This window comes from Salmo trutta, chromosome 16, assembly GCF_901001165.1.
Source record: "Salmo trutta chromosome 16, fSalTru1.1, whole genome shotgun sequence".
In the NCBI taxonomy this organism is placed as follows: domain Eukaryota; kingdom Metazoa; phylum Chordata; class Actinopteri; order Salmoniformes; family Salmonidae; genus Salmo; species Salmo trutta.
Window position 1 is genome coordinate 58028787 of NC_042972.1, and position 17100 is coordinate 58045886.

At 42.9% G+C, this 17100-nt stretch overlaps 1 protein-coding gene across 1 annotated transcript in view; it reads right to left on the reverse strand.

Moving 5' to 3' along the window:
• Nucleotides 1–2423: 2423 nt before the first annotated feature.
• unm_sa1614 (un-named sa1614) overlaps nt 2424–17100 on the reverse strand; it is a 119680-nt gene continuing 105003 nt past the window's right edge. The window contains exons 23-28 of the mRNA XM_029695093.1: nt 15894–16094; nt 15037–15100; nt 6930–6991; nt 6510–6685; nt 5786–5908; nt 2424–2894 (exon numbers count right to left, since the gene is read on the reverse strand). Coding sequence (XP_029550953.1) covers nt 2820–2894; nt 5786–5908; nt 6510–6685; nt 6930–6991; nt 15037–15100; nt 15894–16094 — 701 coding nt within the window. The 3' untranslated portion in view covers nt 2424–2819. The remainder of the gene's footprint in view (nt 2895–5785; nt 5909–6509; nt 6686–6929; nt 6992–15036; nt 15101–15893; nt 16095–17100) is intronic.

The following is a 17100-nucleotide window of genomic DNA, read 5'->3' on the forward strand; positions in this document are numbered from 1 at the left end:
CACCAAGGAAACGTTTTACGATGAAACAGGCCCCAACTCCCAACTGTCCACTGTGTCCCCTAAATCAGGTAGGCACATTCTTTCATATGATGTGGGAGTGCCCTGCAGTTAAATGCTGCTGGGACGAAGTTAGAAAATGTATGTGCATGAATTTAAATATTCATTGCTTTGCATATACTATGTTACTTAACGATGATAGGTCCTTGAATCTCTCAATAAATCAGAGATGATCACTGCTGGCATGCAGTACTGCCGCAAAAAAAAGATCTTGGCTCCTAAATGGCAATCACCTCACTCTCTCCAAATTCCTCAGAAGATAGTTACTATTAGGAGTTATACAATTAGAATGATCTACAGTGAGAATGAATGGTGCTAATTAAGAAACAATTGAGGCCTGGACAAATACACTTGACTCTAAAGAATAACCTCAGCTAAAGCCCAACACATCCAAATAAACAATCTATAAAGTCCAAACATACAAACAGGCTCACTTATTTATTTTATTTTTTACATACTAAATGTATTGTTACTTGTTGGCTCTGTGTTAAAATCATGGTGATTAATAGTTTGTATTTGTGTTGCTTTTAAAATGTTTTTCTTATTTTTGATTGGCAGCCCATGGCTGGATGCGACTTATATATGTATCGTGCATGTACAGTGGGGGGAAAAAAGTATTTGATCCCCTGCTGATTTTGTACGTTCGCCCACTTACAAAGAAAAGATCAGTCTATAATTTTAATAGTAGGTTTATTTGAACAGTGAGAGACAGAATAAACACAAAAAAATCTTGAAAAACGCATGTCAAAAATGTTATAAAATGATTTGCATTTTAATGAGGGAAATAAGTATTTGACCCCTCTGCAAAACATGACTTAGTACTTGGTGGCAAAACCCTTGTTGGCAATCAGAGGTCACACGTTTCTTGTAGTTGGCCACCAGGTTTGCACACATCTCAGGAGGGATTTTGTCCCACTCCTCTTTGCAGATCTTCTCCAAGTCATTAAGGTTTCGAGGCTGACGTTTGGCAACTCGAACCTTCAGCTCCCTCCACAGATTTTCTATGGGATTAAGGTCTGGAGACTGGCTAGGCCACTCCAGGACCTTAATGTGCTTCTTCTTGAGCCACTCCTTTGTTGCCTTGGCCATGTGCTTTGGGTCATTGTCATGCTGGAATACCCATCCACGACCCATTTTCAATGCTCTGGCTGAGGGAAGGAGGTTTTCACCCAAGATTTGACGGTACATGGCCCCGTCCATCGTCCCTTTGATGCGGTGAAGTTGTCCTGTCCCCTTAGCAGAAACACCCCCAAAGCAAAATGTTTCCACCTCCATGATTGACGGTGTGGATGGTGTTCTTGGGGTCATAGGCAGCATTCCTCCTCCTCCAAACACGGCGAGTTGATGTCGAAGAGCTCCATTTTGGTCTCATCTGACCACAACACTTTCACCAGTTGTCCTCTGAGTCATTCAGATGTTCATTGGCAAACTTCAGACGGGCCTGTATATGTATTCTTGAGCAGGGGGACCTTGCGGGCGCTGCAGGATTTCAGTCATTCACGGCGTAGTGTGTTACCAATTGTTTTCTTGGTGACTATGGTCCCAGCTGATCAAGATCCTCCTGTGTAGTTCTGGGCTGATTCCTCACCGTTCTCATGATCATTGCAACTCCACGAGGTGAGATCTTGCATGGAGCCCCAGGCCGAGGGAGATTGACAGTTCTTTTGTGTTTCTTCCATTTGCGAATAATCGCACCAAATGTTGTCACCTTCTCACCAAGCTGCTTGACGATGGTCTTGTAGCCCATTCCAGCCTTGTGTAGGTCTACAATCTTGTCCCTGACATCCTTGGAGAGCTCTTTGGTCTTGGCCATGGTGGAGAGTTTGGAATCTGATTGATTGCTTCTGTGGACAGGTGTCTTTTTTACAGGTAACAAGCTGCGGTTTGGAGCACTCCCTTTAAGAGTGTGCTCCTAATCTCAGCTCGTTACCTGTATAAAAGACATCTGGGATCCAGAAATATTTCTGATTGAGAGGGGGTCAAATACTTATTTCCCTCATTAAAATACAAATCAAATTATAACATTTCTGACATGCATTTTTCTGGATTTTTTTGTTGTTATTCTGCCTCTCACTGTTCAAATAAACCTACCATTAAAATTATAGACTGATCCTTTGTCAGTGGGCAAACGTATAAAATAAGCAGGGGATCAAATACTTTTTTCCCCCACTGTAGCCCCCCCACCCCTTCAAGAAAATAAAAAAATGAATAAAGATTTGGTCACACAAAAAACAAAGCAAAAAATGTAAACATATGGCTTCCCCAAGATGAGGAAAACTTGAGCGGTGATGTTCAAACAATGTTCTCTCCATCGGCGTACATTCATGATCAGAACCAAAGTTCGGGAGTGCCCCATGATCCTTCGGTATTTTTTTTTAACCTTTATTTGATAGGGAGTCATGGCTGAAATCAAGGTCTCTTTTCCAGATGAGCCCTGTATAGCACAATACACATCAAAATACACTAAACACATTAAACTACACATTAATATATACATTTAAAATACACAACAGATGAAAAGCAAAACACAACCAGAAAAAACAGACATTGTTCAGGAAAAAAGGTCCCCTAACAACTCAGTGGAGATTAAAGGAATGTCCAGAGTTAACCATCTCTGAGCCCAGGTCCGCTAGCCCCTACATCTATAGGTTAACAATTAGGTAAGGTATGGAATAAGTTTGAGCCTGGTCCTGAAGTCATTGGGAAGGGTGGCAGGTTGCCAGGTTACTTTACAGAACATGTCCTCCAGCTTTTGGCTTGTGTCAGTCAGACAACAAATGGACGAAAGATGAAGGGAACAGGCCTTTCTTGTTTGGCTGGCCCTCAACGTATCCATGCTGTGAGGACAAAAGAACAAAATATTGATGGGTTGCACAAAATAAATCTACCGTTGACCCATCTACACCCCATTTGTATGCTTGTTAGTTCAGGTTGTCTGCTTTTGTGACTACGGGGGGAGATTCCATTGGAAGACCAGATGGCCTATTGAGTATACAGAGGAGGAGGAAGTTGTTTACCCTATAGCCCTCCTATATAGGGTTTCTGGCATTGTAACATCACAGCTCTAGAAGATAAAGAATACAATGGACATTATATCCTGTCAGACCTGGGTTCTAATGCTATTTCAAATATCTCAATTACTTTCACATTTGAAAAGACAAGTAGTTGAATATTGGAATCTATTTGGAAATACACACGGAAAGCATTTGAAAATACAAGATACTGACTCAAATACAGTCCCATGCTTTTAACCCATTTATTTTCTTTTACAAATAACCATTCAAAAACTCTAATAAAAGTATTTGATTGTTTTCTGGCTGTGTATTTGAAAATACTAAAATACACAGAAAAAAGTATTTTGAATACCAGATACTCAAATACACATGTATTTGAACCCAGGTCTGTATCCTGTATGAAAGGGGATCTTTGGGTTGGACTAGACATTCTATACTTGTCTTTCCATCTTACTTTTGTTTTCTTTCTTAACTATTCAATCTACATTGCAGAAGTTCAGCTTTACAAGGTAAACTCTGCATATGTCGGCTCAATCGGAAATTACTTTAACATTTTTATTGCGGAATCTGTAACTCTTCTGTTAAAAAAAAAAAGTATGTGGACACCCCTTGAAATTAGTGGACACCGCTTCGGCTATTTCAGCCACACCCGTTGCTGACAGGTGTATAAAATCAAGCACACAACCATGTGACCTCCATAGATAAACATTGTCAGTAGAATGGCCCGTACCTAAGAGTTCATTGACTTTCAACGTGGTTCCGTCATAGGATGCCTACTTTCCAACAAGTCAGGTCCTCACATTTATGCCCTGCTAAAGCTGCCCCGGACAACTGTAAGTGCTGTTATTGTGAAGTGGAAACATCTAGGAGCAACAATGGCTCAGCCGCAAAGTGATAGGCCACACAAGCTCACAGAACGGGACCGCTCAGTGCTGAAACGCGTTGCGCTTAAAAATCGTCTGTCCTCGGTTGCAACACTCATTACCGAGTTCCAAACTGCCTCTGGAAGCAATGTCAGCACAATAACTGTTCCTCAGGAGCTTCATGAATGTGTTTTCATGGCCTAGCAGCCACGCACAAGCCTAAGATCACCATCCACAATGCCAAGCGTCAGCTGGAGTAGTGTAAAGCTTGCCGCCATTGGAATCTAGAGTAGTGGAAGCGCGTTTTCTGGAGTGATGAATCACGCTTCATCAACTGGCAGACCGACGGACTAATTTGGGTTTATTGGATGCCAGGAGAACACTACCTGCCCAATTGCATAGTGCCAACTGTAAAGTTTGGTGGAGTTGGGCTAGGCCCCTTAGTTCCAGTGAAGGGAAATCTTAACGCTACAGCATACAATGACATTCTAGACGATTCTGTGCTTCCAACTTTTGGGGAAGGCCCTTTCCTGTTTCAGCATAATGCCCCCGTACAAAAAAGCGAGGTCTATACAGAAATCTTTTTTCAAGATCAATGTGGAATAAATTGACTGGCCTGCACAGAGCCCTGACCTCAACCCTATCAAACACCTTTGGGATGAATTGGAATGCCGACTGCGAACCAGGCCTAATTGCCCAACATCAGTGCCCAACTAATGCACTTTTGGCTGAATGAAAGCAAGTCCCCGCAGCAATGATCCAACATCTAGTGGAAAGCCTTCCCAAAAGAGTGGGGGCTGTTACAGCAGCAAAGGGGGGAACAAACTCCATATTACTGCCCATGATTTTGGAATGAGATGTTCAAGTGTCCACATACTCTTGGCCATGTAGTGTATTTCTTCGCCAGGGCAATCTGTAGGATATTGTCGAGGGTAAAAACCTAATCTGGAAGGGTTTATGAGGGCCTGGTTGGAAGTTTTGTCGACGACTTACTGATGCAGATATGGAGACTGAATGAAACAAGGTCAACGGAGAGGAATCTGGTCAGAACCAATTCCAGCTTTCCCGCTACGAACTATTCACCTTGTTTCGCAAACTGACAAGCATCTCTTTTGGATGTCCATCTCCTTACTCAATCAGTAAATTATTCTGTCAATTATCACACAGATACTGTAGCTGACAGGAAAGGGAAACTTGTGATTTGAACAGGGATTTCTGTCACAATTCAAAAGGAGGATTTACTGTAAATCACTTGGCTTTTTACAGACAGAGGAAATATGATACTGGAGGTAACAACAGTAAAAATCTAAGGGCCCAGTGTTTTTATACAGATGTGACGGAGTGTTACGGTTTGGAAACAAGATTGACCCCCCTGGCTCTCTAATGGTGCATGTTGACTTGTAAACCTTGGGATTATTTACACTACAGAAACAGAGAAGACCCAAGCCTGTGGCTATGCACGACTGACCAGACTGGATAACACAGAATGTACGAGTCCCTTCCTAAACACCGATCACTAAATGGTTTACCCCTTCAATGAATGGTTAAGGTCAGCGCTAATTGCAAGCAACTGAGTTAACTGTGTCTGTTTTTCTTAATATATTTCGTATATTGTTTATGTTTGATGTATTTATGCAGGGCTCATCTGTAAAAGAGACCCTAGTCTCAGTATGACTTCCCTGTCAAAATAAAGGTACAGTTTGCACATTTTGTTTACTATATCAATTAATCTGTTGCCCCAAAACTTTGAACCTACACACTGACCTACTGCCAAAAGAGATTTGTGGAGGGTAATCTGATACTAAATCTGTGTCTGAGGGCAACTTCTACCTGTAACTGAGAGGTACCTACCCACCAATCAGCATCGTCCTCTCCAAGCACAACCAATACCTCGCCCTCGTTGAAAGTGAGCTCATCATGGTGGTCACCCACACAGCCATAGATGGCTTGGACCCGCATCACTTTTGGCTTGGGCTGGAAAACAAGCAGATAGAGACACAACAGCACTACTGAGTGAAAAACACCATTCCAGTAAGGAAATAAAAACATTACACCATCCCTAAGGGTGACTAAGCCAAACCTGTGCTTAACCAAAATAACATATTTGTTCTGAGGGGGAAAACACCCAGTAGAGAAAAACAGGTGTATGCCCCACAGTAATGATTCAGGGAAAATGTCAAAATGCGTATTTTTCTGTTATTAGAGTAAGTAAAGATCTCAAACTGAGCATCTAACGCTAGGGGGGTGACTAAGACTTGGAGTTGCCAACTATTTGCCGGAGCCTTTGCGTCCCAGCAGATAGAGCTATTGCCAACTTGAAGTATCCAAGGCCCGCTTGCCTAAAAAAACACATTATCGAAACAGAATAAAAATGGCTGGCCTTTGGACGTATACAGTAAAATTCAAACTTGAATATAGTCTGCTATGCCTTGACCTCTACTAAATGGAAATACCAACCAAATCAAACAATTGACGATGAAAATTAAACTTTGGCGCAAGGGGATTAATGAAAATGAATTGTTACCCTCCCTAACAAAAATAATGTAAGGAAAAGAGTCAGTCTGCCCCCTCTCACCAGTGCTCTCCTGGGCATGGGGTGCGGGGGATCGCCTTGGTGGGAGGAGGCCCCATTGGACTGCAGGCTGATGGAGCGGGGGGCCATGGGGGAGTTTAGAGGAGGGTGTCTGCTGCTGGGCTGAGGCATCTGATAGACAAAGTGGGACTTTTTGCTCTCTCCATCTGCGCGGAATCCTGGGGGGCACAAAGGGGAGAGCGATCAATAAAGACACTCGCCCGTTATGTCTGTGAAATGTCGGTTGAATTCTATGTAGAGAGCATACTATGGAGAATGATCATGTGTGGTTTTACAACTACCAACCACTTCAAGAAATAGGTGTTACCCAATGTTGCTCCTGAAAAGGATGTGCTTTCATATGTGTGATACAAATATAAGTAAAATAGATTTAATCTGTAAAATATAGATAGAAAAGTTTACCTCTCTCTGGCAGTTCAGATAGGGAGTTGAGGGCAGTCACAGAGTATTTTGGAGACCCTGAGCTGAAATGGACGGGGAAAGACAATGTATACAGTAGTTGGCACAGTGTTATGGCCGAATAAATTGATGTATCTGGTGACAGTTACTGAATGTAGTTTACGATGGCTCAATCAGTAAGGCTTGTCTAGATGGCTTGCTCCATTTAATTTCATACAGCATTACGACCAGGACTTTCCCGAATTGGATCCTTTGTTCCTACCCCTAGGGGAATTTAACTTATTCAGAGTGGACTTTTAGTCCAACTCAGGTGTGCACACCATCCACCTCTTCCGAGTATATTACTCGCACATTTTTTCAGTCTCTGGATAATAAAGTAGACGAGATCAGGGCGAAAATCTCCTTCCAGAGACACAAGGGATTGTAACATACTCTGTTCCACGGAAACATGGCTCTCTCTGGATATACAGTCACAGTCAATATAGCCAGCTGGGTTCTCAGTACATGGCACTTACAGGAATAAAGAACTCTCCTCCGGGAAGAAGAAAGGCGTATGCATGTTTCATGATTAACTACTCATGGAGTGATTGTGAAAACATACAGAAACTCAAGTCCTTTTGATCCCCAGACCTAGAATACCTCAAATGCCGACCGTATTACCTCCGAAGAGAATTCTCTATACACAGTCACAGCTGTGTATATTCCCCCTCAATCCGATACCACGACGGCCCTCAAAGATCTACACTGGACTTCATGCAAACTGGAAACCACATATCCTGAGGCCGCATTTATTGTAGCTTGGGATTTTAACAAAGCAAATTTGAGGAAAATGCTACCGAAGATCTACCAACACATTAACTGTAGTACTCGCTCTGTAAAAACATTGGACCACTGCTACACACCTTTTTGAAATGCTTACAAAGCTCTCCCCCACCCTACCTTCGGCAAATCTGATCACGACTCCATTTTTCTCCTCCCTTCCTATAGACAGAAACTCAAACAGGAAGTACATGTGCTAAGGTCTATTCAATGCTGGTCTGACCAATCGGAATCCATGCTTCAAGAGTGTTTTGGTCAATCGGACTGGGATATGTTCCGGGTAGCCTGAGAATAACAGACAAATACATGGATACGGTGACATAGTTCAACAGGAAGTCTATAGGAGATGTTGTACCCACTGTGACTTAAAACCTACCCAAACCAGAAACCGTGGATAAATGTCAGCATTCGCGCAAAACTGAAAGTGCAAAACACTGCATTTAATCATGGCAAGGTGACTAAGAATATGGCTGAATACAAACAGTGTAGTTATTCCCTCCGTAATGCAATAAAACAGGCAAAACGTCAGTACAGAGAGACACAGTCGATTCGCAATTCAACGGCTCAGACACGAGACGTATGTGGAGGGTCTACAGACAACTATGGACTACAAAGGGAAAACCAGCCACGTCGCAGACACCGACATCTTGCTTCCAGACAAGCTAAACACCTTCTTCACCGGCTTTGAGAATAACATAGTGCCACCAACGTGACCTGCTACCAAGGACTGTGGGCTCTCCCTCTTCGTGGTCGACATGAGTAAGACATTTAAGCGTATTAACCCTCGCAAGGCTGCCGGCCCAGACAGCATCCCCATCCGCATCCTCAGAGCATGAGCAGACCAGCTGGCTGGAGTGTTTACGGACATATTAAATCTCTCCCTATCACAGTCTGCTGCCCCCACTTGCTTCAAGATGTCCACCATTGTTCCTGTACCCAAGAAAGCAAAGGTAACTGAACTAAATGACTATTGCCCCGTAGCACTCACTTTAATCATTTCACCTCCACCTTATCTGACACCCAAGACCCACTTTTGCATACCGCCCCAATACAGCCACAGACGATGCAATCGCCATCGCACTGCCCTATTCCATCTGGACAAGGGGAATACCTATGTAAGAATTCTGTTCACTGACTATAGCTCAGCATTCAACACAATAGTACCCTCCAAGCTCAACATTAAACTCGGGTGCCTGGGTTTGAACCCCACCCTGTGCAACTGGGTCCTGGACTTCCTGACGGGCCGCCCCCCAGGCTGTGAAGGTAGGAAACAACACCTCCACTTCACTGATCCTCAACACATGGGCCCCACAAGGGTGTGTGCTCAGCCCCCTCCTGTACTCCCTGTTCACCCAGGACTGCGAGGCCACTCACGCCTCCAACTCAATCATCAAGTTTGCAGACAACAGTAGTAGGCCTGATTACCATCAATGATGAGACAGCCTACAGGGAGGAGGTGAGGGCTCTGGGAGAGTGGTGCCAGGAAAATAACCTCTCACTCAAAGTCAACAAAACAAAGAAGCTGATCGTGGAGTTCAGGAAACAGCAGAGGGAGCACGCCCCTATCCACATCAACGGGACCGCAGTGGAGAAGATGGAAAGCTTCAAGTTCCTTGGCATACACATCACTGACACAGTGTGCTAAAGAAGGTACAACAGCGCCTCTTCAACCTCGGGAGGCTGAAGAAATTTGGCTTGGCCCCTAAAACCCACAGAAACTTTTACAGATTCACAATTGAGAGTATCCTGTCAGGTTGTATCAACGCCTGGTACGGCAACTGCATCGCCCGGAACCGCAGGGCTCTCCAGAGGGTGGTGCGGTCTGCCCAACGCATCACCAGGGGCAAACTACCTGCAATCCCATGACACCTACAGCACCCAATGTCACAGGAAGGCCAAAAAGATCATCAAGGACATCAATCACCCGGGCCACGGCCTGTTCACCCCGCTATCATCCAGAAGGCGAGGTCAGTACAAGTGCATCAAAGCTGGTACAGAGACTGAAAACAGCTTCTATCTCAAGGCAATCAAACTGTTAAATAGCCATCACTAGCTGGCTTCCACCCAGTTACGCAACCCTGCACCTTAGAGGCTGCTGCCTTATATAGAATTAGAATCACTGGCCACTTTAATAACGGAAGAATAGACACTTTAATAATGTTTACATACTGCTTCACTCATCTCATATGTACAGTCGTGGCCAAAAGTTTTGAGAATGACAACTATTAATTTTCACAAAGTCTGCTGCCTCAGTTTGTATAATGGCAATTTGCATATACTCCAGAATGTTATGAAGAGTGATCAGACGAATTGCAATTAATTGCAAAGTCGCTCTTTGCCATGGAAATGAACTGAATCCCCCAAAAACATTTCCACTGCATTTCAGCCCTGCCACAAAAGGACCAGCTGACATCCTGTCAGTGATTCTCTCGTCTGGAGATCACTCTGTCAGGCTGATTGAGTTCGAATAATAGACTGGAAGCTTCAAAAGAAGATTGGTGCTTGGAATCACTGTTCTTCCTCTGTCAGCCATGGTTACCTGCAAGGAGACACGTGCCGTCATCATTGCTTTGCACAAAAAGGGCTTCACAGGCAAGGATATTGCTGCCAGTAAGATTGCACCTAAACCACCTATTTATCGGATCATCAAGAACTTCAAGGAGAGCGGTTCAATTGTTGTGAAGAAGGCTTCAGGGCACCCAAGTAAGTCCAGCAAGCGCCAGGACCGTCTCCTAAAGTTGATTCAGCTGCGGAATCGGGGCACCACCAGTACAGAGCTTGCTCAGGAATGGCAGCAGGCAGGTGTGAGTGCATCTGCACCCACAGTGAGGCGAAGACTTTTGGAGGATGGCCTGGTGTCAAGAAGGGTAGCAAGAAGCCACTTCTCTCCAGGAAAAACATCAGGGACAGACTGATATTCTGCAAAGGGTACAGGGATTGGACTGCTGAGGACTGGGGTAAAGTCATTTTCTCTGATGAATCCCCTTTCCGATTGTTTGGGGCATCTGGAAAAAAGCTTGTCCTGAGAAGACAAGGTGAGCGCTACCATCAGCCATGTGTCATGCCAACAGGAAAGCATCCTGAGACCATTCATGTGTGGGGTTGCATCTCAGCCAAGGGAGTGGACTCACTCACAATTTTGCCTAAGAACACAGCCATAAATAAAGAATGGTACCAACACATCCTCCGAGAGCAACTTCTCCCAACCATCCAGGAACAGTTTGGTGATGAACAATGCCTTTTCCAGCACGATGGAGCACCTTGCCATAAGGCAAAAGTGATAACTCAGTGGCTCGGGAACAAAACATTGATATTTTGGGTCCATGGCCAGGAAACTCCCCAGACCTTAATCCCATTGAGAATTTGTGGTCAATCCTCAAGAGGCGGGTGGACAAACAAAAACCCACAAATTCTGACAAACTCCAAGCATTGATTATGCAAGAATGGGCTGCCATCAGTCAGGATGTGGCCCAGAAGTTAATTGACAGCATGCCAGGGCAGATTGCAGAGGTCTTGAAAAAGAAGGGTCAACACTGCAAATATTGACTCTTTGCATCAACTTCATGTAATTGTCAATAAAAGCCTTTGACACTTATGAAATGCTTGTAATTATACTTCAGTATTCCATAGTAACATCTGACAAAAATATCTGAAGACACTGAAGCAGCAAACTTTGTGGAAATTAATATTTGTGTCATTCACAAAACTTCTGGTCATGACTGTACAGTACCAGTCAAAAGTTGACACTTTATTTTTACTATTTTCTACATTGTAGAATAATAGTAAAGACATCAAAACTATGAAATAACGAACGGAATCATGTAGTAACCAAAAAAGTGTTAAACAAATCAAAATATATTTTATATTTGAGATTCTTCAAAGTAGCCACCCTTTGCCTTGATGACAGCTTTGCACATTATTTATTTAACCTTTATTTAACTAGGCAAGTCAGTTAAGAACAAATTGTTATTTACAATGACGGCCTACCCCGGCCAAACCCTAACCCGGACGTTGCTGGGCCAATTGTGCGCCACCCTATGGGACTCCCAATCACGGCAGGTTGTGATACAGCCTGGAATCGAACCAGGGTCTGTAGCCTCTAGGATTGAGATGCAGTGCCTTAGACCGCTGCGCCACTCGGGAGTGCTAAAACTCTTGGCTTTCTCTCAACCAGCTTCATGAGCTAGTCTTTACCACAGGTAAATCCAATCATGTTGTAGAAACATCTCAAGGATGATCAATGGAAACAGGATGCACCTGAGCTCAATTTCGAGTCTCATAGCAAAGGGTCTGAATACTTATGTAGATAAGGTATTTCTGTTATTAATTTTCATTACGATTGCAAAAATTTTAAAAACAAAATGTGTAGATTGATGAGGGAAAAAACTATTTCATAAATTTTAAGGCTGTAACATAACAAAATGTGGAAAAAGTCAAGGGGTCTGAACATTTTCCAAAAGCACTGTATATGTCAAACTTACCCATGTTCTCTTACTTGCAGTTGTAAAGAATAAGCTACCAAAAACCCTCCAATTTTCCACCACCACCAGCTAAGACCCGTAATTGGAACTCCTTTCTCCCTTCGTTTTTTTTTATACCAGATGCCCCACATAGGGATAGCTGCCATCAAAGCATCTGGCTCTGAGGACATTCCCTCAGAGACGAGGCCAATCCCCAAACTATTTTAATAAACTTTCATATTGCATTTTGTCTCTGCTGTTCATTCAGTTAAGCCTTAAACTTGATTGAACTACATACCAAATCTGGTGATTGACAACATCACTGCCGTGTCATGTACTGCAACACCCATAATTCATATACTTTCAATTGGAAACGCCATTCAAACCAATTTCAGGCAGTTCAAGGTCAGTCTTACCCAGGGGTAAGCTGGTACTTATTACCGACAAAATAAATTGTGAGGGTATGGCCTACTGGTTAACAATGAGCCTATCACAATAATTAAAACAAAGATGCCAAGAAAACGGTTGGCTATTATACTATTATTTATCATCACTGCATGACAGTCGCATGAAACATTTACAAATGGACTTGAAAACATATGGTATACGCTCCAAAATGCAGTGTGGTTTGAAGATAACAGTGAAATTTGGCAAAAGCATGAGATGAGTGGCTGAGACCGAGATGCGTGCGGACAGCAGTGGAGGCATCAATTTAGGTTGCAAGTGTAAGCCTAATGAATAACAAATCACCGAAATGTAATTCATTACACTTTAATGTTTTGTAACAGATTTCCATTCATCAAATGGAGGGTGAACAGTACACTGTGTAAGTGCGAGAATTATTTTAGAGTGGACGAATGTGCGCAGGTAGCCAGGCTTACAGGAGTCTTTTGAAGTGATTGTTTGACAAATCAGATAAACTTCATGCTGGTTGTGTTCATGCCATATTAAAAAGGTAATACATTTTAAAAGTTAAATGTTTTTATTTTACCTTGATTCATTGTTTTTTTGTTTTTATCATACTATAAGGTCCATAGAGATCCTATTAAATGAATAGGGATTCCATATGCAATTCTATCAGTGGAGGCTGCTCAGAAGTTTTATAAAAATGTTAAAACATTTAAAAAGTTATCCTTTTTAGATAAAACTATACTAAATACATTCACAGGTCACCAAATAATTGATTAAAACAATTTTGCAAAGTTCTAGAGTAGCCTCAACAGCACTCTGTAGGGTATCACCATGGTGTAGCCGGAGGACAGCTAGCTTCAGTCCTCCTCTGGGTACATTGACTTCAATACAAAACCGACGAGCCTCATGGTTCTCACCCCCTTCCATAGTACTTATGACAACTTCCGGAGGACGTCCTCCAACCTATCCGAGCTCTTGCAGCATGAACTGACATGTTGTCCACCCAATCAAAGGATCAGAGAATGAATCTAGTACTGAAAGCATACGCTACAGCTAGCTAGCACTGCAGTGCATAAAATGGGGTGAGTAGTTGACTCAAAGAGAGAAAGACAATAGTTGGACAGTTTTGAACAATTGAATTTCTTCCAAAATGAAGGAGAAGCAAGAGAGAAAGAGATTGTCCTTCATTTTCACTTTCAGTTTCACTTACTTAGCTAGCAAATGCAGATAGCTAGTTTAGCCTACTGAAACACCCTGCTCAAAACACTGGAACTTTTCCAAGTCAAGGTAAGCTTTTGGTTTTACAAATTTTTTTGCCACCGGGGCCAGCCAGCGTAACTGCTTACCGACTGTACACTGTAACGTTACTGCATGATTGTAGCGGGTTTACTAACGCGTTAGTTCTATTAGCTATGCTGACTATGACGTTACTTTAGCTAATATGGTGACAACAATGTAGGCTGTGTGTAGCGGTTTGGCTTGGAAAGTTTATTTTGCCTGGTCACATACAGCTGATGTGTTGTCTATTGAAGTCCACATGAGAAGGTGAGCGGAGACTGCATAGATGCGAGGAATACAACGTGGCTGCTATGAAAGTGAACTGTGTTTACGTGTGATCAACGGTGTATTCATTCTGCCGATTATGTTGAAAAACTTTTCTTAAACGGAAGCAAACCGAACTAAATGGGGAATAACACTGTCTGTCCATGTGTCACCTCAAATTTCTCTCTTGACCTGTATGCACCTACGTTATAAACTTTCATTCATAGGCTAGGTTGTAGCAACCTCATGAGTATAGGGTGTGACGCTTGGCATTCAGGCCAAAGAGTTAAATCTTGGTTTCGTCAGACCAGAGAATCTTGTTTCTCATGGTCTGAGTCCTTTAGGTGCCTTTTGGCAAACTCCAAGCGGGCTGTCATGCGCCTTTTAGTAAGGAGTGGCTTCTGTCTGGCCACTCTACCATAAAGGCCTGATTGGTGGAGTGCTGCAGAGATGGTTATCCTTCTGGAAGGTTCTCCCATCTCCACAGAGGAACTCAGTGTGACCATCGGGTTCTTGGTTACCTCCCTGGCCAAGGCTCTTCTCCCCCGATTGCACCAAGTCTCTAGGAAGAGTCTTAGTGTTTACAAAAAATCTTCCATTTAAGAGTAAAATTCAAGTATCATGTAGTAGCCTACACTTATCACTGTTACATTGAACTAGGTGAATGGAATATGAATGACAGTCATCCAATATGATGTAATAGAAACAAGGCCATGCTCAATCATCCTCCCTCTTCTTACACGGCACTGACCGCCACTGAATTCTATAATTACGCCCCCAAAAGTTCTTCAAACATAGGAGGTCGGGAAGAAATTAAATCTACTTTCACCCCTGGACTATATCTGAACAAAATATCTAAATGAAGTTGGCATACTCACACACACTTCTGAAAGGATGACTCTGGACCACTGTAGCCTGTTGAATTTGATGGTACCCCATAATCTATACAGAGGATTAACAGATCACATTTAACAGTAAGTCAGAGCCCACCATCCTGTCTCCACAGGTCCCTGCCCCAGAGATAAAAAAAAAGGTCAACGGACATACTGCCTAAAATAAATTAAATCTTACAAGACTATTACCAGTGAGTGCAGGTTTCTTCCCTATTATTATGTGCTTTTTAGCACCGTACACCCAAAGAGACTTCCTATCATTCAGAAGTGAGCATACTGTTTACACAAGACGGAAGGTATTTTTTGGTATTTTATTAGGATCGCCATTAACTGTTGCAAAAGCAGCAGCTACTCTTCCTGGGGTCCACACAAAACATAATGCAGAACATCATTAGACAAGAACAGAACTACATACATTTTTAAAAAGGCACACGTAGCCTACATATAAATGCATACACACAAACTATCTAGGTCAAATAGGAGAGAGGCGTTGTGCACGAGGTGTTGCTTTATCATTTTTTTAAAACCAGGTTTGCTGTTTATTTGAGCAATATGAGAAGGAAGTTCCATGCAATAAGGGCTCTATATAATACTGTACGTTTTCTTGAATTTGTTCTGGATTTGGGGACTATGAAAAGACTCCTGGTGGCATGTCTGGTGGGATAAGTGTGTGTCAGAGCTATATGTAAATTGACTATGCAAATAATTTGGGATTTTCAACAAGAAGAAGTGATGCAGTCCGTCTCTCCTCAACTCTTAGCCAAGAGACTGGCATGCATAGTATTAATATTAGACCTCTGATTACAATGAAGAGCAAAAGGTGCTGCTGTGATGTGACGTACCTGCATGGCTCTGTCTGGAGGAATGGGGGCTGTGGGGCACTTGGGGGGTGGGCTCTGAGTAGGTGCGCTTGTGGCGGATAACCAAAGGCGGAGGGGGGGTCCTCTTCTTGCTGCTACTGCTGCTACTGGTGGTGGGGATGATGACATCACCCCAGCCCACTGGTGGGCTAACCGGGGGAGGAGGGGGTGGGACATTTGGAGCTGGAAAACACAAGTTACATCTATAATAACATGGTTTTAGCATTGGCAATCCATAAAAGACAGAGGATCTGATGAAGAGCAGATTGATGCAGAAACCATCTGGAATAGAAGTGAAGAATACTGCACAAGACAGTTTGATTGTTGAAGCACTTTTTTGCACTAGGAGCTAAAAGGACTAAAGTACATCGCATAAAATAGTGTCCCATTTTTTATGCCCCAGTGACTGTGTCAATAATACTGTCTGATCTCCTATGAGGAGTTTTAAAATGATGTCTGTCAACAAAGCACATTTGCAAACTGTCTATATCAGGGGTGGCCAAAGTAAGGCCCATAAAGCCAATTCAATTTAGTTTTAAAGGCTACACTAGAGCGTCTAAAACCAGATAGAAAGTATGAAGAAATTATAATATACCTATAATACGTACAATATTTTCCCAGCACACAAATAGATTTGATGAACAAATCAGCCCCCAAAAAAGTATTTGTTCGACCCGCCGTTGAATTTTGAAACCCGGATTTATTTAATTATTGCCCACTCCAGGTCGAGATAAATCTTTAGCGTTTTATTTTCACAGGGAGTCCCATGAGATGAATGCCTCTATTCCCAAGGAAGCCCTTCATATACACAATTTATACCAGCGTTTCTTCAAGTATGGGTCGTCGCGGACCTGTCAATAGTGGGTCGCGACGTAAATGTATAATTATTTCATTAGTTACTGGAACTGATTTGGCCAAGTGCAACTGTGAACTCGGTTCAGTGTGCTCTTTGCTTAGCAGCGTTCCCTGCTCAGTTTGGCAGCTGCGTGAGTGGGAGAGATAGAGGGAGATGCCGGTGTGCTTCGCACCGCTATCATGAAATGGACTCATGCTAGCCACAAGTTCTGACTGAGCTCAATGGTCATGAAACGCAAATACAGTGATTACTTTTTGTCTCTTTCTTACAAACTTTGAGAAATAACGAGGAGCGCCCACAATGTGTTTTGTGTGGGGAAGTGCTTAGTAATGA